At 45.9% G+C, this 24,386-nt stretch overlaps 3 protein-coding genes across 5 annotated transcripts; 1 reads left to right on the top strand and 2 right to left on the bottom strand.

Annotated features, from left to right (window-relative positions):
- Nucleotides 1–1,241: 1,241 nt before the first annotated feature.
- On the bottom strand, nt 1,242–5,954 carry ntan1 (N-terminal asparagine amidase). The gene is made up of 10 exons (XM_067258803.1): nt 5,737–5,954; nt 5,474–5,576; nt 4,688–4,753; nt 4,479–4,587; nt 3,958–4,031; nt 3,791–3,844; nt 3,563–3,616; nt 3,345–3,442; nt 2,963–3,076; nt 1,242–2,186 (listed from the first exon to the last, which is right to left on the bottom strand). Exons 1-10 carry the CDS (start codon nt 5,815–5,817, stop codon nt 2,016–2,018), a joined length of 924 nt encoding a protein of 307 aa, XP_067114904.1. The 5' UTR covers nt 5,818–5,954; the 3' UTR covers nt 1,242–2,015.
- A 142-nt stretch (nt 5,955–6,096) lies between these two features.
- LOC136964860 (probable ATP-dependent RNA helicase DDX17) lies at nt 6,097–14,659 on the top strand. 3 transcript variants are annotated; one of them, XM_067258802.1, is made up of 13 exons: nt 6,097–6,400; nt 6,904–7,051; nt 7,253–7,349; nt 7,714–7,847; nt 8,215–8,280; nt 8,805–8,946; nt 9,339–9,499; nt 9,734–9,906; nt 10,479–10,589; nt 10,676–10,737; nt 10,871–10,930; nt 13,036–13,266; nt 13,625–14,659. In XM_067258802.1, the coding sequence occupies exons 1-13, from the start codon at nt 6,348–6,350 to the stop codon at nt 14,089–14,091; spliced, it is 1,905 nt and encodes a 634-aa protein (XP_067114903.1). In that variant the 5' UTR covers nt 6,097–6,347; the 3' UTR covers nt 14,092–14,659. The 3 variants fall into 3 exon arrangements, with proteins under 3 accessions (XP_067114903.1, XP_067114902.1, XP_067114901.1); XM_067258801.1 differs by having other exon boundaries at nt 6,901–7,051; XM_067258800.1 differs by having other exon boundaries at nt 6,883–7,051.
- A 102-nt stretch (nt 14,660–14,761) lies between these two features.
- On the bottom strand, nt 14,762–24,002 carry gga1 (golgi-associated, gamma adaptin ear containing, ARF binding protein 1). The gene is made up of 17 exons (XM_067259135.1): nt 23,960–24,002; nt 23,346–23,430; nt 22,625–22,700; nt 21,790–21,888; nt 21,498–21,621; nt 20,896–20,996; nt 20,605–20,685; nt 20,128–20,265; nt 19,531–19,612; nt 19,027–19,137; nt 18,694–18,837; nt 18,387–18,451; nt 18,071–18,261; nt 17,569–17,822; nt 17,206–17,375; nt 16,577–16,687; nt 14,762–16,270 (listed from the first exon to the last, which is right to left on the bottom strand). Exons 1-17 carry the CDS (start codon nt 24,000–24,002, stop codon nt 16,160–16,162), a joined length of 1,986 nt encoding a protein of 661 aa, XP_067115236.1. The 3' UTR covers nt 14,762–16,159.
- Nucleotides 24,003–24,386: the final 384 nt, after the last annotated feature.

Here is a 24,386-nt window from a genome sequence, read left to right as displayed (position 1 = left end):
TAGTCTTTCCGTTAGTGAATAGGCGGACTAAAACCCTTTGTTCAACACATTTTTAATTCAATTAAACTGTTTGGTCCGGATTTGAGCGTTGGCGAAACTGAAGGTGTCAGAATAATTACAAAACACGTGTCTGGTTAATCATGAAATAGCTGTGTCGTCATTAGAACCCTTGCAGTTGCTCTTGAGAAAATGCGCTCGGCTACACAGCCGGCAGTTCTCGAATCGATCTCACGGTACTTTGATGGCTACGTCACAGTGACCGTGCCTCGGCGCCGTCTCAAGTCGGACAAAAAGTCTAACCAGAATTCACCGTTTCAAGTCAGCCGCCTGCAGCCGGCTGCAGCGCTGCATGAAGTCAGTCCATGTCGAACGCACCTATTCTCTGCCCAGGCGTAACCAACGGTAAGTTCAGAGGGTCAAAAATTGCCAACGTTACCTAGAGCAATTTATGGTTGCATACTTTGATGGTTTCTTTCTGTGATTTTCCTTAAGGTACACATCAGTGTATTTACAAAAAAAATCTTGAGGAGCTAACGAGGATCTGCACACACAAGAATACAAAAATAAATACGTTACACTCTTTCCATTTTATTTTTATAGTCTATCTATATTGTTTTCACACTTCACTGGGAAATTGCTGCAAATACAATTGCTTATCAGCAAGGTGAGGGCATGAGAGGGAGGCTCAAGGCTGCAGCCATAGAATGGATTTTTAGTTTGTCTATAGTCTGCATTTATTGTATAGGGGGACATATATTTTTGACATATTACATATATTCCCTGCTCTCCTCTCTCTGCCCCCCCCCCCCCCACACACACATCCCTTGTGGTGTGGGGGGTTTGAGCTGTCAGCACCTGCCTGGTCATCGGTCCGCCAACGCTGGACCTGGTCGCGAGTCTCCCGGTCCTGTCCTACATCTATAAAGTTGAACAATGGATTTTGGTGTTTCAAAACCCATTGACACTGTATGACTATGTTTAGTGTTCTGCTCTTCTCTCTCACCAACCGTCTCTGGAGGAGGGGATCCCTCTCTGAATTGCTCCTCCCAAGGTTTCTTCCATTTTTTCTCCTGTTGAGTTTTTCTGGGAGTTTTTCCTTGAGGGTTTAGGTTGGTTGAGGGGCAGTTCTATGGGCGTATGTGAAGCCCTCTGTGACATGCTTGCGTGTAAAAAGTGCTATACAAATAAATTTGAATTTATATTTATTTATGTATTTTATTCATTAGCATGATAGTCTGCATTTATATTATAGACAGATATTTAGTATTTTATTCATTTGTAAATTCCGTGTTTGTGTAAACCTACATAGCGATAAAACCAATTCTGATTCAGATTCAGAGACACTTTTACTTTGAAAAGTAGAAGCTTGGGGAGGGCATGAGACGGGAGGGCATGACACAAGAGGCTCCAGGCTGCAGCCATACGTCCGGTCGTTTTTATTCAGATGCTATCAGACGTGAAGTTTATTTCAGCAAACATGACAAAAAGTGCTTCTCAACAACATTACCTTCCCTGCCTTATGCTTGGCCATCCTGTTTGTGGCTTCTGTGAGAAATAGTTTTCAGAACGAGTCATACATTTTATGTAAAATCTCTTTTGTACAGTAATGCTTCGTATCTACACCAACAAGAAAGAGGAGGACACCAGATTATCATATTAAGACTCAGGAGAAGACATGCATTTGCAATCCAGTAACGTGTCCCCTCACAGACACCAAAAGAAAAGAAAAAACCCAAGACACAAAAATGGCCTGTAGCCAAACGTCTCCTGTCTGTACCGGTGCCAGCCAGTTTACCAGGTGAGCAGGAAGCATGTGACCCAGTCAATACATGTAGGACTGCCATTAATCCTGGCTACCCTCCACACACAGACAAACAGATAACCAGCCATGTTTGGCATCAGGAAGAAGTGCAGGGGAGTCACAGCACCCCTTTCAGGAGTCAGGGAGCCAGGACAGACCAGTTCCAGCCCAGTCATGTGAAGGTGTGGAGCGCTGGGACCGGAGGGAGGGAGGGCTATGGCTGGGGAACCCTCTCCCAGTCCCCCTGCTCTGTCCTGCGGTAGAGCTGGGGCTGGCCTCCAGGGAACAGGCTGTCTGGGCTGGGGTGCTGGAGGAGGAACTGGATGGTGGACTTGATGTGCTGGATGAAGTGTGGAGGCTCGGCCATGGGGGAGGTGGATAGGTACTGAGGGGGAGGGGGGGAGAGAGAGAATGGAGGACAAAGGTTTAACATATACAGCAGGGTTTCCCGCAGCACCTTCCAGTTATGGCGGCCGCCTTAACAACACACGCCTGCCGCCTTAACTAACTTTTTGTATATATATATTTTTTTAAATATTCCAAACCGTGACGAACGCCAGTCTCCCTTCTCTAGATAATCAGTTTTTACAACCTTGAAATATGTGATAAGCCTCCGAATCGTGTAATGCGTCCGAACAGCGGCATCTGGTGGTGTCTACACGTGATTTTCTCTCGCACTTTACACAGCCAAAAGGACAGAAAAAGACAACCGAAAATTGCGGGCTTCTTCGTACAACGAAGCAGGCCTGTCCCTGTCCCCCCCAACTCATTTTCTGCGGGAAACCCTGGACAGCCACACATACAGTATGCAAACACAATACCATGATTACCGTGACTAACCGTGGTAATAACTTTACTATCCTTCATGATAGAAATTGGGTTTGCAGCAGAATCACACAGAATCAAACACAACTGTTGTCCATGCAATGCAGGCTTTAGATTTAATTGAATACATGCAAACTGAAGCTGATGTCAGAACATATCACCTCATTGAATAATATCCCTCTTTTCTCAAACCTTTCTAATGTGGAAAAAGAACCAGATATCTATTCAGGTGTTAGTGGGCAACAGGGTGTAAGGTCAATGAGATCCAAAAGAAAGATTGACACGTTCTATAACAATTCCAAAAAATCCACACAAAAACGGTCCCTCAGTTCTTACCTTTAAGATGGTGTCATCCTTTTGCGACAGCCAGAAGGCAATATCCAGATTAGGGGACCACTTGCAGGGGCCTATTTTCACTAGTCCTTTGCTTGAGTCGTAGATGTCAGCCATCTATATAGAATACACGTTCACATAGACAGGTCATGTAACACTGCATCGAAATCTTCAATGTCTTAACATTTTCCTACAGGCTTTCACATCAAACTTGGTTTCTCCTCAGTTTCATGTAATCACCGATCTCAGAGGTTTGGAAAGGGTGAAAGCAGGGTCATTCCTACATCAGCTGCCACCAATCCAGTCATGTCAGATCAGTGATCCTCCCAAGGTGCAGAACTAGAGAGGATGCCTGTGAGTGTAGAAACAACAGTGGTGTCTCTACCTGTCCTCCAGTGAAGGTCCTCGCTGAGCGGAGCTCCTCTGCAGGGCCTTTATAAGGGAACGAGGCAGGGAACACCTCCCCTGTCTTCACGTTCACGCCTGCAGATGGGCGACACACACACACACACAGTCAATACATTAGATACTGTGTACTATTCCACACTCCTCAAAAACGTTGGTGGGAGCACTCTTACAATGCACGGTGCAATGACTACTTACCTATCCCATAAACCACCGGTCTGTGTGTTCCGTCAACTATGACATCATTCATCTCTACGGAAAAAAATTGAGCGTTTTTATAAACACGCGCTTTCAAGTTATCTTATTGTCATGTATGTAACCATACATTAAAACCATTTCTGATTCTGATTCTGATACAACACCCAGTGGTTCACTGCAGATGGAAAAGTACTGAATGAACGAACACAACAATTCAACATGAATTACCTGTGATGCAGCACGTTTCTAGGTGAATATCCTCCTTCTGTTTGTGAAAGGCCGCTGCGGAACACCAGCGCACACACAATGAGGTCTTGTCATTATGCAGACAATACTCTGTTGCTATTTGCAAGTGTCTACGGCAATAGGTGAAGACAGAAGAACGGGATATTTACCCAGGAGGTTAAGGCTTAATTTTTCGGACGTCTTTGACTCGTCGTCAAATCCCCCGACAAGATGGAGCTCCAGTCTGTAAGATGAGTAAAGACAGGCTGACAGTGTGTGGAAGTGTGTATCAAACTGCTGGTGTTTTGATTAGCGTAGGAACCCAAACATCTCCGAAACATCCAGAGGAGGACGTTTGGGGGGTTTTCAGGTGGCAGGCCAGGCATTTGTCACACAAGCTTTGTTTTAAACCACCTCTGCTATGTCACGATGCATACACCAAACAAGCAGTAAAGGATATGGATGTCTCCACCATGCATAGAATGACTCTCCATCGTATGTGTCTGTCTTTGTCATTTGCCTTCCTTGACTGAGTGATGTCACTGCAACTACGATAAAGAAGAACTTCGCTCTGTGTGTGGTGTGTGCGTGTGCGCGTACTTGTGTCTTTCTGCCAAAGCAAATTCCTTGTCTGTGCAAACTTTCATGGCGAATAAATCCCATTCTGATTCTGATTCTTCTTCTTTCTCACCTGCCTTCCTTGACAGGGCCGCCAAGTGATGTCACCGCTTTCACGATAAGAGGAACTTCGCTCCACGTACTGGAGCCGTCACAATGGGCAAGGCAGGTGGCTCCACTTCCTGGGAAATGAGGCAGAGGCACACCCCTTAAACATGAGGGACTCCTGTCGCTGGTTACCATGACAGCTGTCAATTGTCCATTCTAGGAAGGCCCCGTTACCTGTGTGTCGCACCAGAACGAGGTGGCAGGTGGTGGCATCGTCAGAGCCGATGACAGCTACAGAGTCTGGATGAATAGAGGAAGACATGTTCACGTTTGAAAGTTATTTACAGAAAAAACATTCAGTGGGCAGCAATTCTTGGAAAAGTGACAGTTTATTTAGGATCTATTCTCTTGTACTTTTATTTGGACACAACACAATTAGGTCAAAGTTAAGACTGCTAGGTTTCATTTGATTCGGTTCATATTTATTACTTTTTTTTGGGATAATAGCATGTTCTGGACATTTCCACCCATTTCAGTGTAATAAAAGTAACTACTAACGCACTTGTTCCGGGAGTACAACAGTACTTAGGAATGGTTTCTGGACCCAATGTTAGTTTCCTCAAGGATCACAATAACTCTTGCTTAGAGTCTTGTTGTTAGTGGTAACTGATTTAAATTGTTGTACTCGCTGTAAAATATTTTTTACTGTTGCTTGCTTTTCTACAGGTACACTTGCACTTATAGCGATTCATGTTGTTTAATTGTAACTTGTTTAACTACATTCTCTTGTGGTTCTTCCCTTTGGCACTTATTTTGGTTGTTAACAATATGTGCTTCATGTTTTGGCTACCCGCAGGCTGAACACTTAAACGTAATATTACGACAGTCATTGTAATGTGTTAATGCATGTCCCTGTACAATGACATTTAGTTCCCACAGTAACTGTCAATTAGATGACACCATAATATACATTTCAGGTAAAGCAATAACTCATGTTTGTGGACTGGTTTAAGCACTCACTGTCTGCTGGCGTTGTTGCTGCAAACTCTCTTTGCTGAACGTAAAGAAGGCACTTCGAGTCTACATCCACAAACGCTTTGGAACGAAATTCGCTGGCGTTTGTCTGCAAATGTTGACAACAAACCAATTGCATTGTAGCTAACTATTAGCATGTGTATGCGGCTTAGGTCACGGGATATAGGTTAAATAATCATTCATTTTAACAAGGACATCTTAACACTGAAAGCGGAAAACCTAGCTAGTTGTACAGTAAGAATACTAACCTGCAAATGTGGATATTTCGTGAAAAGTTCATCTGTCGAACTTGGTCGTTCGATTCGTCTATTTTGTATTAACAGTGGCATTTCTTTCTGCAATTTGAACCTATTCTAATGTCATAATAACAGACCCAATACATACAACTAGTATGACAAAAGACACATTAAAAGTAAATTAGCTATCTAACGTTAGCTGCTTGCATTTCCTGGTATGTCTTCTTCTTCAGAAAACGTGTACAGTACTGCCATCAACTGTACAACATAAGTACAACACACAGTCAGACACAAAAATAGATGGGCTACGGCTATTCCCAATCACGCTACGCATTTTTCGCTGCTATTTTGTAAGCAGTCACGGTAGATAGGCCAATACTTGTTTTACGTCTTTAAAGAGGGAGGCACTGGAAGTTTACGTGACCATTTGAAGCAACAACAAAACAAAAAATATTTTGTTTGAATGTTTCAGGAACCTCTAAATATTCGGGTACGCATTCCGTCGACAACTGCCTAACAAAGTTTCGACTTTGACATTAGGATTTTAATTTGTCCGTGAAAGAAGCGGTTTTCTAGTACGTGCAAGTAAGCTGCAAATATTTGGACGGAAAAAAATCGAAAACATGAGAGGGAGTTCCTATGGGGACAGAGATCGGGACCGTGGACGAGGCCGTGGGTAAGAAATAATATTTTAAGTGTCACATTTTTATGTAGATAGCCTGTAGCCTACGTTGTTCTACGTGTAAGTCGCTCTGGATAAGAGCGTCTGCTAAATGACTAAATGTAAATGCACATGCATACTTTGATTATTTGCTTGTGTTTGGAAACAAGCAATACATTTTCTGGGTAGGAGTAACTATAAGTGAACTAATAAAATTAACTAAATACAATAGGCCTAATTGTTAGGCTACTCAGTTATATCTAGAGTGGAAATCGTTGCAGTTGCGTTACCTCTACAGGGCTTTTGTGGCGACTGATAGGCTACATAGAATTGCTAACTTGCTGTATTTTTTATAGGCTACATGTGCATAATAAAATTATCATACAACTCTCAGGTAGAGTAGCCTACTATGTATCAACAGAGTAGTATAGTAGGCTTTAATACTTTTTATCATGAGACACAATACCCTACATTTCTACTTTCCATGCGCATATAAGGGCTCGGTTTGGTTCTAGTAGCTACGGCGGCAGCAGGGGCGGACCTCCCCCCATGAAGTTTGGGAATCCTGGAGACCGCCTGCGCAAGAAGAAGTGGAACTTGGACGAGTTGCCGAAGTTCGAGAAGAACTTCTACAACGAACATTCGGAGCTCCAGCGTATGAGTCAGGTATAAACTTGCACATTCGCGGCCTTAGCTTGTGTGGCTCTCTGGGCAAACCCCCCTCTCCTGTGCCGCCCCCGGCAGATTGGCCCCGCCCTAACTAAGTCCGCCCCTGCATAACTCAACCAATGACAGTGATACGATGTATGCTGCATCAGTACTTATTTTCTAATTCTAACCTGTTGCATTCGGATTTCTGTCCTCCAGTATGATATTGATGAGTTTCGCAGGAAGAAGGAGATCACTATTAGGGGCACTGGCTGTCCCAAGGCCGTCACCGGTTTTCAACAGGCTAATTTCCCCCGTAAGTAGGAGCCTTCAGGAGGACCACATTTAAATACCGGTTGCAGAGGACCAGGACCTTCATTTGAAGTTGAAATGTCTTTTGTTTATCTTTTTTTTACAAACTGATAAAAACTTGAAATGAATTTAGGCTATAGAGTTCGTCTTGTCAGAAACGCCATGTGTAACCGTTAACATGAATTTACATTTTATGAAAGTATTAAAACTCAACTGTATCTAAAGTTCCATACAAATAGTGCATATAGTAAGTACAGCAAATGGCATAGGATAATATCAAGAATCAGAAAGGCACAGCTCTAATAGTATTTCAGTGGTTAGAGCCAAGGAACAGTTTGTTTGAACAGTTTATCTCTCTCTTTTGTCAGAGTACGTGATGGACGTGCTTCTGCAGCAGAACTTCAAGGAGCCCACGGCTATCCAGGCTCAAGGCTTCCCACTGGCCCTGAGTGGGAGGGACATGGTGGGAATAGCTCAGACAGGCTCCGGCAAAACCCTGGCGGTGAGGCTTGGATACTGTATTCATATGAAAGTATAGTCTAGAAGTATAATAGTATGTACTGTGTATAACCTTTCGTGACACTTTCATACTTGCTGTTCCTACACACACACACTGACGCACACACATATACACAGCTGTCAATATCTGTCTCGTCGGAGTAATAGACACACATAAACGTTGTTTTACGACGGTGAACAACTGCAGAAAGAAGTGATGGCGCACAGACACACACACACTCAGAGGAACACAGACAGACAGGCAGCTGCAACCTCCCAACATCATAATCAGGCACAACCCCTATTATTCTGCACCATTAGGGATCCAAGACTGAACTGATCTTCTTTCCAATCTCTTTCATCTTTTGTAGTATCTCCTCCCTGCTATTGTCCACATTAACCATCAGCCGTACTTGGAGAGAGGAGATGGGCCTATTGTGAGTACACAACATTGGGCTGCTGCTGCTGCCTCGTACTGTGTGTGAATACAGAGTAGATGGCTCTATTTGAGGAGTTGCCATATCCACATCACGTATGACTGAGCTGCTGAAAAATACAAACTTTTACTTGTTTTACTCGTTTTTTACTTTTAGTGTATTGAAGCACTTCATGTGATATGGCTGGTCCCACATCAGTAACACATTGTGTGCTGTTTTACATATCTATGGCCAGTATCCTTGGAAGAATTCCCATCAGCACCGTAGTCACTTAAGCGCTGTACTTTGATCTGTTAATCATGTGTTGCTCTCTCCCCCGGCCCTCGTCCTCAGCTACCACTTTCTCCGCTCATCCCTCTCTCCTTTATTCGTCTTTACATCCACCCCTTCCTCCCACCATCTCCCTCTACCTCCCTCATTTTCACAAACTCTTTCTACCCATCCTGACTCTTTTCGGTCACTTTCTCTCCCTCCCTCCCTCCCTCCCCCCCTCCTCCCACTCACCCACCTTTCCCTCCCACCAGTGCCTGGTCTTGGCCCCCACCAGAGAGCTGGCCCAGCAGGTGCAGCAGGTCGCCAACGACTACGGCAAGTTGTCACGCCTCAAGAGCACCTGCGTCTACGGCGGCGCCCCCAAGGGGCCTCAGATAAGAGACCTGGAGAGAGGTGACCACATTAACATCTTCAGTATAACAGGGAAAAATATTTTTGGATGTACAGTACAAGGGGGAATTTGATATTTGAACGTTGCAAATATATTGAAAAGTCCTCCCTTTGTATTTCAGAATTCCTTTGCAAAGGCAATGTTTATTATGTACTTAGTGGTAAATCTGGCTCTTTTTTTTTAAATAATAACATTCTTGATGGAGAAGCACAGTTTGGCTGCTCAGCTGTCGTGTCTGCAGAGCGGCTGTGTTTGAAGCGTGCTGCCTTCCAGATGGGGCTGATGCATTTTCCCTCTGAGAGGACTGTGCTCATATTCTATAATCATTAAAAAGAAAGAAAAGTTGTAGGAAAGTGTTGATTGTGTTGATTGTGTTACCCCCCTCCCCGCCCAGGTGTGGAGATCTGCATCGCCACACCTGGTCGTCTCATCGACTTCCTGGAATCGGGGAAAACCAACCTGCGACGCTGCACATACCTGGTGCTGGACGAGGCCGACCGCATGCTGGACATGGGATTTGAACCCCAAATCCGAAAGATTGTGGACCAGATCAGGGTAGGGGGGATAGGAACATGGTTCATGAACAGGTGCTGATAGTTGGAATGTCTTCTTGGAATTGAAGTTAGATAGATAGTTATGAAATGATGTCATCATTCTATTGAATAAACTCTACCGGACATCTTGATGGGTTTTGCGATACAGAATTGACTCTTTGATTGACTCCCTTCCCTCCTCTCTCTTTCACTCTCTCCCCGTTTGCCCCCTCGTTCTCTCTATCTCCACCCCCAGCCTGACCGCCAGACCCTGATGTGGAGCGCCACCTGGCCCAAGGATGTGCGCCAGCTGGCAGAGGACTTCCTGCGGGACTACGTCCAGATCAACGTGGGCGCCCTGGAGCTCAGCGCCAACCACAACATCCTGCAGATCGTCGACGTCTGCATGGAGAACGAGAAGGACAACAAGTGAGGCTGCCGGAGATTGTTTCTGTGATTGGATGGTGGTATCCATGGTCTTCAATAGCCACCTGTCCTAATTCTATTTCTGGCTAGGTAGGTAGGCTAGGGAGTCAGGTGGCTGAGCGGTTAGGGAATCAGGCTAGTAATCAGAAGGTTGCCGGTTTGATTCTCGGCCGTGCGAAATGACGTAGTGTTCTTGGGCAAGGCACTTCACCCTACTTGCCTCGGGGGAATGTCCCTGTACGTGTACTGTAAGTCGCTCTGGATAAGAGCGTCTGCTAAATGACAAAAATGTAAATGTAAATCAAGTTGAAATGAGTTTTATAAAGTGGTTTATTCATCATGTGCACAGAACACCGGTCATTCTGGACAATGACATATTTATGGCATGGCCTGCAAACAGCTACGTAGAGGCCAACAAAAAAGAAATACTCATTTAAAACAATGGCAGCAAAAAATATTAGCAGCAAAAATACCTTGAGCAAGTGAAGGAGGCTATTGTGGTGTGTAAGAAGGAACATGCTTTTGTTTACAAGTAGTTGGGGCGATACGTACTAACGTTTTCCTCTTTTCCTCAGGTTGATCCAGTTAATGGAGGAGATCATGGCTGAGAAGGAGAACAAAACTATTATCTTTGTGGAGACCAAGAAGCGTTGTGACGAGCTCACCAGGAGGATGAGACGAGACGGGTGAGAGGAACCGAGGGACGGAGGGAGGGATTAAAACATTGTATCTACAAATTCAAATTCTTTAATGGTGAGTGGGGTGTCCTCAGGTGGCCAGCCATGTGTATCCATGGAGACAAGAGCCAGCCTGAAAGAGACTGGGTTCTGATAGGTGAGTCACAATTCAATCTGCCTACGCATCTTAAGATGACTCATCTCTTTCCTCCTTGACTCGAGAGATGCAGTGAAATATGTAGATTCGGCCACTTTTGTTTACATTTTCTTGCTGCCTTTTCTGAATGCAGAGTTCCGCAGTGGGAAAGCCCCAATCCTCATTGCTACTGACGTGGCCTCTCGTGGTCTGGGTATGTCCTCTCAACACACACACACACACACAGTATTACACACACACACACAGTATTACACAACTTTCACTTTTCAATACAAATAACGAATCGTTTTGTTTGTTTGTAGTGTATACAGTACATATTTAAATCTGTGTTTTAGTGGAGGACACACAAGACAATGTAATGTGATTCGTTGCTTAATTTTCCATCCCATTTTCAGGTTTAACACATGGACATTGCAGTATGTCTACTTACAGTATGTGCAATGTTCCTGTACACTTTCTGTGAATGAAGTGCTGGTACATTGCTCTTGAAAATGTCCAACTCGACTATATTTCTGCCATGTACCATTTCTGTGGCTGCCTCCACACAAATAACCCCATTCGAGGTTGTAAAGCAAGCCCCAAAGCTACTGTAGTGTAGCTGTGAAGCTGCAACATCAACAAACAACAGTGTCAGTTGGCTCCCCATTGGCCTCTAGCTCTCCTGTGGTTTTACAGTCTGTTTCTTGTTACTGCAGTTCAAAGCCTCCCTCGACCCAGGGTGCTCTGGCACGCTGCCTGAACAGGAGGGTTGTGAAAGGGGGGTGGGGGGGCTTTATCCCTTTATCATCATCATGTCTCCTCTGTGGTGTGAATGTACAGTTTATTTTTATTTTGACTGTAACATTTTTCTGAGGCTGGTTATTGCTATGGCATATATTTTAGGTACAGGGTAGCCCACCATGTGTTTTTAAAAGATAATGTCCGTCCACCCAGTAGCTCTTTAGTCAAGCTCCCTTAGTTCAAACCTGGAAGTGTGAAGGGGACGTTTACATGTTGGATTTTGCCAAGCCTACCTATGACTGTCTCCTTGTTCTTCTTTTTCTCCTCCCCTCCCCCCCTTCAGGGTTTGCCAGCACATGGCTGCTCAAGCAGTCAGTGCTGGAGTCAGAACTGGTGTTGCCCCCAGTCAGGCTATGCTAAAAGCTAGGTCACATGCTAAATGCTAACGGCTACTTGTAACAAGGATGCAGGCCCCCTTCACCCACCTCTTGTACCACAGCTCCCCGTAGTGTTAGCGCGTGTCATTCCAGCGAGCTCGCCTTGGGCCCAGCCTGAGGTGCCTGTCTGTCCGTCTGCCCATCCGTCCGAAGGCAGACAGACAGGGAGAGAGTTGTAGGAGCTCGTCTGGATCCAGTCCTGACCCGGTTCTGTGCGGAGGTCCTGCAACTCGGCGAGAGAGCAACAGAACCGTCCGGTGCATTTACGGTTCTGCTCCCGTCCGAGGTTGCCGGTGCGTGCTAAAGGGTGAGGAGGAAAGTGTGCAAGGGAGGGGGAGTGACATAGCCTACCAACCCTCCCTCCCTTCTTCCTCCCCCCCCAAGCTCCTCCCAACGAGCCAGGACTGATCAGGGGGTGACTACCCTTGTAAAGCAACTTGAAAGGGGTAAGTACCTCAGCACCCCCTATTTCTCAATCCACGAGCTCTCAACCTCTCATTCAGGTCGTTCCATCCTTTTGACTCCCGAAACCATAAGACATAGGGGTGGTTGTGAAATGTTTTGTGACAGCATACGTGTTCATGAATTGTAATTCCACCATTTTGTACTTCACCTGTTCTCTTTGGGGACATTCGGATGTTGTTTGGCAAGTTAAGGAAGTCTCACAGTGGCCGCTCGTCGGTTACCTTGGGCAGGTAAAAGGAGACATGTTTATGGATTCCAGCAGTGTTGTCAGAGCCCCATGTTTTCTGTAATGAGAAACAGACTTCTCTGTCCTTTTATTAGTCTAGTGTTTGGAGAAACATTGTTTATTCCCCCCTGTAAGAATCAATTTGGCCAAAAGAAGACTTAAAAATACAGTATGGAAAATTACCTATAGCACCTTTCTATGGCACCAGAAACCATGTGGCGAGGGTCCATATTCAAAAATCGGCTTCTCTGTCTTGTAACATCCAAAGTTGAAGTTTTATGACATATCTTATACCAGAATGCTTTGAAACTACTTTTTGAAATTGACGGTAAGTAACGCAAAAGACAGTTAGTCATCAGTCCACATTCTGGAGAACCTTAATCAACACTTCATCCCTCTCCTCTCTCTCTGACTCTGTGAAACAAACTGATCCTCCTTTACCCCGCTCAGACGTGGAGGACGTCAAGTTCGTCATCAACTACGACTACCCCAACTCCTCGGAGGACTACGTCCACCGCATCGGGCGCACGGCGCGCAGCACCAACAAGGGCACGGCCTACACCTTCTTCACCCCGGGGAACCTGCGGCAGGCCCGGGACCTGGTCCGAGTCCTGGAGGAGGCCCGACAGGCCATCAACCCCAAGCTGCTGCAGCTGGTCGACTCTGGACGCGGGGGAGGGGGTGAGTTTGCTCGGGTTCAAAACACGCACCGTCCTTTTCCTCGACGGTTGTAGTAGATGTACTGTAGCCTAATGGGGCTAATGGTATTCTGGTCATATGCAAATGATCCGGTATATAAGGGTGAGGTCAGGAAGTGGTAGGGGGTCTCTTATCTGAGCGATGTTTAGAGCAGGTCACATATCCTATATTGTGTCTATTAAATAAAGATATCCAGAAGCACTCCATACCTGTGTAGTCACTAAATACACAAGATGTAGATAACACCACAGTACAGAGACCCGCTCTTCTCAAGCACTCGTCATATTCGTCATGTTGTTGACTACAACGTGGTCGATTTTCCCCACATTCTTTTCTCTAGGTGGCCGGCTGCGTTACCGGCCCAGCGGCTCCGATGACAACAATCCCAACATGATGTACCAGGACGAGTGTGAGCGCCGCATACGCACTGCCAGTGGAGCCAATAAGGAGAGCCGCAGCAGCTTCAGCCGCGACGGGCGGAGCCGCGACGGAGACAGGTCCTCCTCGTCCTCCTATCGGGACCGGAGCAGGGAGGGGAGGAGCGGCTACGGCTCGGGAACCGACCAATACCAGAGCTTCAGCCGGAGCGGGGGCCAGTCGGGCGGTTCCTCGGGTGTGAACGGCGGGAGGCAGGACCAGTCGGGTCAGTCCCAGGGTCAGTTTGGGCCGCCTCCGTCTGGAGGGCCCCAGCCACTCATGGCCCAGCAGTTTGCCCCGCCTCAGTCCCCCCTCATGAGCTTCATAGGGAAGCCACCGTTCCCCTTTGTTCCCCCACCTACTCCCCCCGCCGCAGCACCCAGGAAGTAGAACGCCACCCTTGAAATCCCATTAAGTGTGAAGCTAATGTAGCTTGTGTCCTTCCCTGAGGGGTATAGGAGTGGGCAGGTAAGGGCTAATATATTATAATGTTGTTGTTTTGTAGTTTAGATTGCTTACTTTTTTTTGTAGATTAGATTGCCCTGTATATGTGAAATGTATTGTCTCTACTCTTTTGTTTTCAATTGTGTTTATCACTCTGTAGAACTACTTGTTATTTTTTTGTCCGTAACTCGGGTGTTCTGTGCTCTCCGGTTTTCTACTTTCCTACAAATCTGCAACCATCTTGAAATATGAATGCAAATCTGTAGTTGCAGTTGCCTTTAACTGTGATTCTGAGTTTGAAATATCTGTATGGCTACACCCACTTCATAGAAAAACAGTCTTACTGTATCTGGACATTACAGATGCAAAAATCTGTCTATCTTAGATTAGTAACCAAATGAGCATATCGGAAGTCTCTTGCCTAGAGACCAGTACAGTCTGTCTGTACATAGAAAGTGGTTGTTTCTTAAGCTGATTCATTCCACAGCATTAAAGTTTTTGTAACCATTGAAAATGTTTCTGCCATCTTTCATTTCCAATACATCATTTTTCCTCTCCTTTGCTGAGGAGCAGCAGTCAAGATAATCAACAACAGACACTCCGATTTAAACCCCCAAGAAAAAGAATAACTTTATTTCCCTTAAATACATATTTGCACTACATTCACCCTCATATAGAATTGCTCTTTGCCTCTTTTTTTTAGTTTTTGGCAAATTTACATAAATGCTGAACCGGTATCCTTATTTACAGAGTCAGAGCAGACCTGGGATAGGAGAGGGATGTTGGAATGTGGAAAGGAAGCTACGAAGTGACAGAAGAGAGGATGCTGCTACACGGGATGGAGTCCCCCATTCAGAACAGATCTGGGGTCAGCTTTGCCCCCCTCGCAGTTCTGATCAGCACAAGGAAAAGAGCAAAGCTAACCGAACGCATATCGCCGATGATTGGTTTGATGTTCCCTTTCGTTTCACACTTGAGGAAGCATCGATGGATTTCTTCGAAAGACAAATTTCCATGGAACGAAAAATACTCATTCTTATGTACATGACAGCAAACGAAAACAAACATGAAGAATAAACTTTCGGCTTAGGCACGAACGGCAGATTCAGACTGGGTGTCAGTACGATCTCAACGCAACTCGCTTTGGAAAGGTGGGACAGGTAAAAGGCAGAAAAAAAACAAAAGGGGAGAAATACATTTGTGCAAAATTTCTAAAGAATGCATGAGTTGTAGAAATCTCTTCTGCATGAATCAAATAAATACAGTTAAAGTGTTTGGGATTGGTGGGGGGGCTAGTGTACCATGTTTTGGAATGTTGACAAAATGAGTGTTTTATGAGTCAAATCGAAACATCAAAATGATATGCTCATTTTCTACAGTCACAACGCAAGAGAGATTTCATTTCCTTCAGAGAATATTGAAAAGTGTCATCTTGTCACAGCATTGGATATACCCACCTGTCATAATCGTCATAAACTCGCATACCGAACTTTACCTCAACACCATATAAAACAAAACACGCAAGACGGTACTTAGTCCATTTGTCGTTTTGTGCACCCACTCCCACTTATCCAGACACACAAACATTCCGGTTAAAAGGCTCGACCCGTCGTCTCAAAAGTCACTGCGATGACGTGACCCTACTGACCGTCATCTTCCAACGCGGTAGTGCTTTTGCGGCTTTTCGATTGGAGTAGGGTTGTTGGAATGAAGGAAACCCAAACCCGAAGGAGGAGGAGTAAGATGACGCTGAGATGAGGCCACAGAAAAGGGGGATGACGAAAGGAGGACTGGACAGGACACGGGGAAGAGGCACGAGGTGGAACCCTACACCTCCCAGACCGCTCAGGATCCCAGCTCCTTTCCCCAAAGCCTGATCCGTCACCGTTAACAACGTCTCACTCCTCGGGAACAACGATTGAGAGGGGGGGGGGGGGGGAGAGAAACGTCCATCCGTCTACACCCACGAAGGAAGCAGCGGATCATGTGACAGGAAGTTCTCGGGGGGCCCCCACTAAAGGTTCCCCCAGGTGTCGGGAGGGGGGAACTGCTCGACGTCCCCCGATTCGTCGTGCGATTCCTCCCCCAGGTCGAACGTCAGCTTGTATCTCAACCGCACCTTCTCCTGGAAGCAAACACAAAGCGTCCCCATTTTTATTTGACTGAAACGTCAGCAATTACATGCAGGACTGCCAACGAGATGGACTTAACGAGGTAGGGGAGCTTTGTGCCCTAGTGAGATATACGAGGAGAGAAAGAGAGATGGAGAAAGAGAGGGAGAAGGACATGAGGAGAGAGAGACAAAGTGAGAGAAAGAGAGAATGACATGAGAGAGACAAAGTGAGAGAGAGAATGACATGAGAGAGACAAAGTGAGAGAGAGACAAAGTGAGAGAGAGAGAGTGAGACGAGGGCGTGGTGGCGGTCCTAACCTTGTGGGGGTTGGCCAGCAGCAGCACCTGTGTGAGGGCGGCGGGGGGCAGGAGGGGGTTGAAGGCCGGCAGCTCGGTGCCCGACGGGGGCTGCAGCTTCACCTTCATCACCTGGAGACGTCAGGCGGACGGCGTTACAGAGTCACACCACGCATGTTTCTCAGGGTCACGCGGTCACACATTGATGGATGAAGTGAGAATGGGCAATGGGTGAGGGAAAGCGAGTAGAATAGAAAGTTCTAGAGAAGAGGACCCGGAGAACGGGAACGTGAGAGTAATCCTGTGAAGTTTTGCACATCCCTGCACGGCTCTTCATTTATTAAAGTAACAGTCATACTGTACACATTTGATAATATTCTTTATTATAAATGCGCAACCTTATTGTATACGTATGCCTTTTACTACAGTACTTACTTTATCTTTCGATGTACTATGTTTATTGTGAGGCACCAACCTACCATAGCAAATTCCTTATTATGTGTAAACCTCCTTGGCAATAAAACCTGATTCAGATTTGATATCTGGGAGGTAGAGCGCAAGCCAGGAAGGGTAGAGAAAGAAACACAAAGAAAAGAAAGAGAGGTAAAGAGGTCGTCGGCGGCGGTGGCGGCAGGGGACGGCAATCTTACCTTGGGGACAGCGGACTGGAAGCGGATGCTGGTGGCGGGTGCGGGGGCCGAGGACAGCATGGAGATGATGACCACGAGGACGTCGGGCCGCGACGGAGGGCAGTCCCGCGCAAAATGGAAGAGCACCCTCAGGCTGTGCTTGTCGAACACGGTCACGGGCAACAGGCTGCCTAGAGGAGGGAGAGAACATGACATTCACGTTGTTTTAAGAGCATGTTATACGTTAATATACGTGTAATTAATGATCCCTAAAGGCTATAGTTATTGCTGGTTGATATATATTATGCTTGTAGGATTCTTAAATTCGATGTCATGTTGTTGTATGTCGTATTGTAGGGCCAAACTATCAGACCATGAGCTTACTAGGTTTTATGGATTCCAGAGGCACTGTCACGTTAGCCAGGGAGATGTCGTCCTCGGGGGGCGGAGCTGGTGCAGCCGTGCCTGGAGCGGGAACCCCATGGCCGGGCTGGGAGTTTAGGAGAGCCCCAGGCTGCTCTGAGGAGAAGGCCAGGATGGGGCTTGGCATGGTGGTGCTTGGGACAGAGCTGGGGCTGGAGCTTGACTGGGTCTGGAGGTCTCGCAAGGTGGGTCTGGACTGAGGTTGGTGCTTGTCCCTAGTTGGGCAAGAAGGAGAGAGCGCTCTTTATTAACTTTCAGTACTATTTTGTTCGTATTTTATAATACAGTTGTACATTGTTAATCTTCCAAATAAAATTCATGGCTTTTGACTTCAGTGAACATATTTTCTGGCATAGTCAGCATTTCATTACAACCGCTTACCATCGGTCAGCAATCCTCTCCTACAAGAATGTTAGAAATAACCCAGATTTCATCCTAGTGGTAAATGTGTTTCCCATCCTACCATTTGACCTGCTGGCTCCCTGGAGGTAGGGACTGCTGCAGCAGGGTCTTGCCCAGCAGATCGAGCTCATCCATGGGCTTGGCGGGAGTGGCCTGGGCCCCCAACGCTGGAGTGTGGGGGGTCAGGGTCACCGAGGGTAGTAGCATGGCCTTGGGCACCGCTGGCACTGTGGGCTCGATGCTGTCGGACGACTGGTTGGGCAAAGGGGGTATAGGAGTAAGAGATTGTGCGTGTGTGTGTGTGTGTAGGGGTCCAAGATGAGACAGAACACCACACAAAGGCTAAGCTTCCGGAAGGCGAAATGATGAAATCTCACCTGAAAAGAGTTCCAATCTCCTGCTTGAGGGGTCGGGTTGAAGTTGGGCGTGACATCGTTCAGACCTAAGACACCATCATAAGATTATTTATTTTAAAAGTAAATGTAGTAAACATCTGATGAGAAACAAATTTAGACATTATGGCCCAGTTTTCCAGACATGGATTTAGCCTCGTCTTAAAATAACAGAACATTTAAATGAATATCTCCACTGAAAACGTGTTTAGTCTAGGAGTAGGCTTAATCCATGTCTGGGAAACTGAGCCATTATGTCATCATTTATTTCAGGAGATAAAAGCGTGTTTACCTAGCGACATGAGCTCATCGTCGAGCAGGTTATGGCCCGCCTCCTGCGATGGCGTCTGCAGAGACGGAGTGCCGGGGTAGGAGGGAAACCCGGCGGGTGAGGTGTCCAATCCCGTCAGGTCTAGGAGGGCCGTGCTACTGCTTCCTGAAAGGGGATAAAAAATAAAATTTTTATCTAAATTCTATCGGTCAACCTCAAATCACGAGTGATCGACAAATACTGAAACTAGCCACTAAACGTCAAACATCAACTGGACGCCATGTCGATACGTTTTTAGGGGTTTGATCCGAAACGATGAAATAGCCACATGTCTTTCCCCGCCCCCTTTCTCACCTGGTAGGGTGGGCGTGGCTGTTCCGTCTCCGTTCACCTCCTCCCCCTTCACCAGCTGCCGGTACAGGTTTATGACCTGCGTGAGGCTGTCGTTGGCCTGCAGTATATCCGCTGTGTTGACCGCGAGACAAAAGCACTTAGGAACTCTAGGCGTGCTGATGTAACACTGCTACCAAATACAACAATGCACTTCTGGGGAATTGATCAATCTGCTGTACTTACTATATGCATGTGCTGTTTATACTGTTTGCTGCTTTGGATAAAAGTGTTTGCCAATTGAATAACATTTAGAAATGTTATGTTACTACTTAACACAACTCCACTGTGTTACGCTGTCGTTGTACTGTCACAGACCCTAGTTCACCCATGGAGCTCGGTACGCCAAGATATATTACTCCACCATGAAACACGACAGCTCAGTGTTCAGTGCTTTGAGTATTGTGTGTGTGTTTCTCTGGAGGCCCCCCCCTGCGGTGGGGAGGCGTTTCTGAGAGCGCGCCTCACCCAAGGCCTCGTCGTTGTCCTCCGTGTCGCTGGCCAGTCGGAACAACGTGGGCCGCATCTTTTCACAGCGCTGGTACAGGTCCTGCAGGGGGGGGGGGGGGGTCAGGCGATCATTCGTCAGCAACCAATCAGCCATCACACCAACCCAACTCAAAACAAGTTCCCCGTGTTCGCGGGACCTTCACTGGGTCAAGTCCTGCGACGTATCAAACGTCGCAGGACTTGGTTCTTCCCTTTGGCACTTACTTTGGTTGTTCACAATGTGTGCTTCATGTTTTGGCTACTCGCGATGTTTTTTGACTATCTTGTTGTTATGATCTGTGACCTATGCACTTTGTAAAGCTCTCTCTTGGAAGTCGCTTTGGATAAAAGCGTCTGCTAAATGAATAAATGTAATGTAAATCAAACCCACCCCCCAAACAGCTTCGACTGAACATGGACCCGCAGCTGGCGGCGGTGGGTGCGCATGTTCGCCCCGTGCGACGCCACACAGATAGCCGTGCCCTGCTGCACGCGCGCGATGCAACCGCTCGTATCCCTAAACGCTATACGGCGTGCCGCGTAAGGCCCCTAGCGGCGGTGGCGGCGCCGGCTGACCTTGAGGAGCTCATCGTTGCTCTGGGAGCTGCTCTCCCTGCTGTAGTCCCCCAGCAGCTGGTTGAGGAGGCCCACGCTCTCCTTCACCTCCTGGATGGCGTTGACGCGCTTTGATACCTTCTCCATGCGCTTCTGGTCCTGTGGAGGAGGGAGGTGTGTGGGGGTTGAAGGGAGACAGATAACTGTTAACGGAACAGGATTGCGAATGGTTGATATCCTTGAAGGGGGACTGTGGATATAACTCAACTGGGGGGGGGGTTAGGGTTAGAACAGAAATAAAGGGAAGATGACTTTACTGTCAAGATAGTGGGATTGCAAACGGATGATGACGATTTGAGGGTCAGATTTTGAAGATGGCGGATTAATTGGGACCGTGAGGATATTGTGGAGATATGACAGCAGTAGAGTATGGCACCAGTCACAAAGGAACACATTTAAACAAACACAACTAAAACACATACACAGAACATGACTCACCTCCTGAACCATTTCCTTAATGAGTTTGTTTGCTGCTCTTAGATCTTCTGGGTGGGTGCTGTTTAGGAGGCGAGACAGCGTCTGCACAGACAGGAAAGGGGGAAGGAAGGGAGGTGGAGAAAGAGATGGAGTGTGTAATGGAAAGGAGGGAGGCGTATTGGCCATTGATTAAAAGGTACAGTGAGTTGAAATACGAATGATAAGGGTTATAAAAAAAGATCAACTTAGCATTTCGTAAAAATAAAAAGAGAAGAAAAAAAAGAAACCTTCTGGAATTTTCAGCATCTTTACCTTAGACTTCTCCTCATCCTCAAAGATGGCGTTCTTGGGTCGGGCTGGAGGCGGTGGGAGGGGATTGTCGTCAGGAAGGACTGGGTCCTGCTTCACAATACCTGGAAGAGACCCCGTCCACTTCACATGAGTAAACAGTCCGTCAACAACACGTCCCATGTACCACCCTCCATCTAGGTCACATATCTACAATAACATTGCTGGAGCCATGAAGAGTTAACCATATGATGGGACTTGCTAAAGGGCTACATAGCTACTCGTCTAAGTAGGGTCAGGCCGTAAAGTCATTCATGAATTACCTAGTAATGACTCATCGACTTTCAACTGGATTTTTGTCACGGGTTAATGCATAATGCCACTGAAAAAGAGAAGACTAACATACACACAACGAACTTTGGAACTGTTGTTATTCAACACAAATTATGTTGTGAATGGTTACTAAACGGCTTATTTTGAACACGATATGATATGGTATGCCCTATAATGTAATTGCGCCGTCTTTCACACTATACTCATTGTGATCCTGACATTGCACAGCTGTTTAACTACAGCCTCCAAATTTGGATTTGACCTAGTTTCCTCTACGAGTGTGCTTGTCTCACCCTGTTTCTTGAGCATCTGGTAGGCGTCTGCTATCTTTGACTCGTCAGGTAGCCCCACCGTCCAGCTGTACATCATCTCCAGAACCTTCTTCTTCACCGCTTCTGGTGCCCTGGTACCCAGGTACTGCAGAGGAGATTGCAGGAAGAGTAAGACATACGAAACAGGTAAAGACATCAGCTAGCATCGGCGGTATCGTGTTCTACAAAAGCGTTGTGTTAACTTAACGGATGTTAAATTGTTCTTCCACTAAAAAGCAGTAGTCGTATGGCCCTTCCTCCGTTGGTGATATACCTTGGGTGACACCACCTTGATGAGCTCGTTGAGGAAGCGGAACTTGCCCACTTCGTTGTGGAAACGCTTCCCACTGTTCTTCATGCACGTCTCCAGGACCTGAGGGAGAATTCAAGTTCAGTTCAAGTTAGCGTTAATAATTGTACATCTTATTTGTCCATTGTATTTCAATCTTTTAATTTGTATTCGTTACAGTATTGCCACTATCTTTCGCCCGGGGGTCAGATGGCTGAGCGGTTAGGGAGTCGGGCTATTAATCAGAAGGTTGTAGGTTCGATTCCTGGCTGTGCCAAAAATTACGTTGTGTGCTTGGGCAAGGCACTTCACCCTACTTGCCTCGGGGAGAATGTCCCTGTACTTACTGTAAGTCGCTCTGGATAAGAGCGTCTGCTAAATGACTAAATGTAGATGTAATGTCTCTGCTGCTGAAACGCCTATCTTTGCGAGAGGATCAAATAAGTGTTTTCTTATCCTAAGTTCTCAAATCACATTGTGCACGTTCACCCAATGTTTACTGTACTCTACAGTCTCAGATTCTGCATTCTAGCTGATTCTAGCTCAGGACTAAATAGACCTTATGATTGACCCTTTGCCATTTTTATTCTGTGGTTTTTGAATATATCATTGAATAGGTTGAAGTGGATAAATACGTATGTCATATTAAAATGTTTTCATTTATTTTATGTTTTATATATATGTTTTTAACCAGTCTGTTCTTATAGATTTTGTGTGTTCGATCTGTAAAAGCACTTTGGCTCAACTTCTGTTGTTTTTAGAAGTGGGGTATGAGTAAAGGTTGACTGGACTTCTCATGGTGTATGGACTGGACTCTCACCGCGAGGGCTTGCATGGCCTCCCATTCCTGAGGCGACTGGATCTTGTGAGCCAGTAACCTGGCAGCCAGCTGGGGTCTTGTAGAAAAAGAAAATGTCACTGAAAATGCCACTGATAACTCAATGCTAAGCAGTAACTCAATGATACTAATCTCTACAAAACACAGTGAAACACAATAGAATGTGTACTTCTGTCATCCACTATACAAGCTTAGCTTACTGTTTATCTTTTTGGTTAACAAAGAGCCGGACTGTTGTTTAGAGCAAGGTTTCTTGCAAGATTCCTTATCAATTTCACATTTTGTGTCTTATTACTGCCAGCTGAATTTGTATCAGTGCTTGCTGTGTTTCTCATGTTTGTCGCACTGTGATAACATCCTCCAGATGCAAAGCGTAGAACAAAGACTAGACACCGGCAGCTCTGTTCAGCATACGCCAATGACACAAGGAGGCTCACACCTAATGAGGCACAGTTGTGGACCCATTGGACTAATATTTGAACCATAAAATGGGGAGCTATGTACTAGAAAAGGTGCTATCCTTTTTCAATGGTTCCTATGATATGGATTACAACAACCTACTATTCACTAAACATCCTTATCATGTGATTGACAACATGATTGACAATAGAACCCAAAAAAAGATGTCACTGTCCAAAGACATTATATACTGCGGTATAGGCATATCATCTGGCAGTCAGTTAAGACAGAAAGCTCTCCTCACCCCTCAGGTTCATTGCTCAGCTGTTGGCAGAAGCCCTGGATACTCTCCCAGTCCGTATCCCTGTTTAGTGGGTTGGTAGCTTTATCTGCGGAAATGGATGCACATTTTCGTAAAATGACTGGTCGACATCATAAAACGTATATTTTAACGCCCACAATATGCTACAAATATGAATATTTTGCCCAAATTGCCAACACAACATTGAAGACATTGACTCCTCCCCATTCTGACAAGCTGTCATGAATTTGAGACTAGCTCGCCAGCTAACCTGTCTGTCTTGAGCAGCTTTTCAAACACGTTGCAACAAATACACCAAAGATCACTCTACTAACACAACAAAGAACGGTTGTTCGTGGTTGTCAACGCATTATTATTATCAGGTTAATGTCTGTTTTTGTTCCGCACAAGCTCGTCGGAGTCGATCATGGGTTGCACTGCACTGACTTGGTTTGCTAACAAGGCTAACCAACATTCTCATCAAAGTGGGACCACGGTTCAGTGATGTTCGGAGGATTCGCTCTCTCGTAGCAACCCTCTCTATCCCATTACCCTATTTCAGCTCATGTCGATCTAAAAATGTATCATAATGACAATAAAAGCACCGTATGACTCACTGATGCGAGACTCCAAGCTCTCTTCATCTGGAGGCGCCGCCATCTTTCGGCGCAATTGACAAAAAAAAGAAACTATCGCGTTATTCTAGTACGTGTCCCACGCTCGCTAAGTTTACGTGGGTGTGGGAGGCTCTCAACCAAAAAAATGACTTGCATCATACATTACACATAGAATATGTTCCCTTCTTGTTGCATGTTTTTCAGTTGTTTTCTCCTTAAAGGATACTAAAAGACAACCTGCTATCACGTCTTTTGAAACTGATTGTAGTCATGCAATGTGTTAATGAAACGGGAAAATACAATTCAGTTCCCTAAGTAAGATTGTAAGTAATATTATTATAACAATCTGGAAATGTGGGTTCGTTCAATAAGTGTATTGTAAGGAGCTGCCAAAATAGCTTTTAGTCCCTCTGTCGGGCAGAAGGAG

The sequence above is a fragment of the Osmerus mordax genome, chromosome 21 (assembly GCF_038355195.1).
Source record: "Osmerus mordax isolate fOsmMor3 chromosome 21, fOsmMor3.pri, whole genome shotgun sequence".
In the NCBI taxonomy this organism is placed as follows: Eukaryota; Metazoa; Chordata; class Actinopteri; order Osmeriformes; family Osmeridae; genus Osmerus; species Osmerus mordax.
The sequence above is the reverse complement of the archived record's forward strand: the minus strand, read 5'-3'. Positions and strand labels throughout refer to the sequence as shown.

Bases quoted from the DNA above. Each gene is read 5' to 3' on its own strand.
- ntan1 (XM_067258803.1), bottom strand. From the start codon at position 5,817: ATGCCACTGTTAATACAAAATAGACGAATCGAACGACCAAGTTCGACA. The intron at 4,754-5,473 runs GTGAGTGCTTAA...CTATTCATCCAG, and splicing joins AGCAACAACGCCAGCAGACA to ACTCTGTAGCTGTCATCGGC. The intron at 4,588-4,687 runs GTAACGGGGCCT...CTCATTTCCCAG, and splicing joins CGTTCTGGTGCGACACACAG to GAAGTGGAGCCACCTGCCTT.
- LOC136964860 (XM_067258800.1), top strand. From the start codon at position 6,348: ATGAGAGGGAGTTCCTATGGGGACAGAGATCGGGACCGTGGACGAGGC. The intron at 7,052-7,252 runs GTATAAACTTGC...TCTGTCCTCCAG, and splicing joins AGCTCCAGCGTATGAGTCAG to TATGATATTGATGAGTTTCG. The intron at 7,350-7,713 runs GTAAGTAGGAGC...CTCTTTTGTCAG, and splicing joins TCAACAGGCTAATTTCCCCC to AGTACGTGATGGACGTGCTT.
- gga1 (XM_067259135.1), bottom strand. From the start codon at position 24,002: ATGGCGGCGCCTCCAGATGAAGAGAGCTTGGAGTCTCGCATCA. The intron at 23,431-23,959 runs GTGAGTCATACG...CCATTTCCGCAG, and splicing joins GAGCTTGGAGTCTCGCATCA to ATAAAGCTACCAACCCACTA. The intron at 17,376-17,568 runs GTAAGCTCATGG...TCCCTCCTCTAG, and splicing joins TCTGGAATCCATAAAACCTA to GCAGCCTGTTGCCCGTGACC.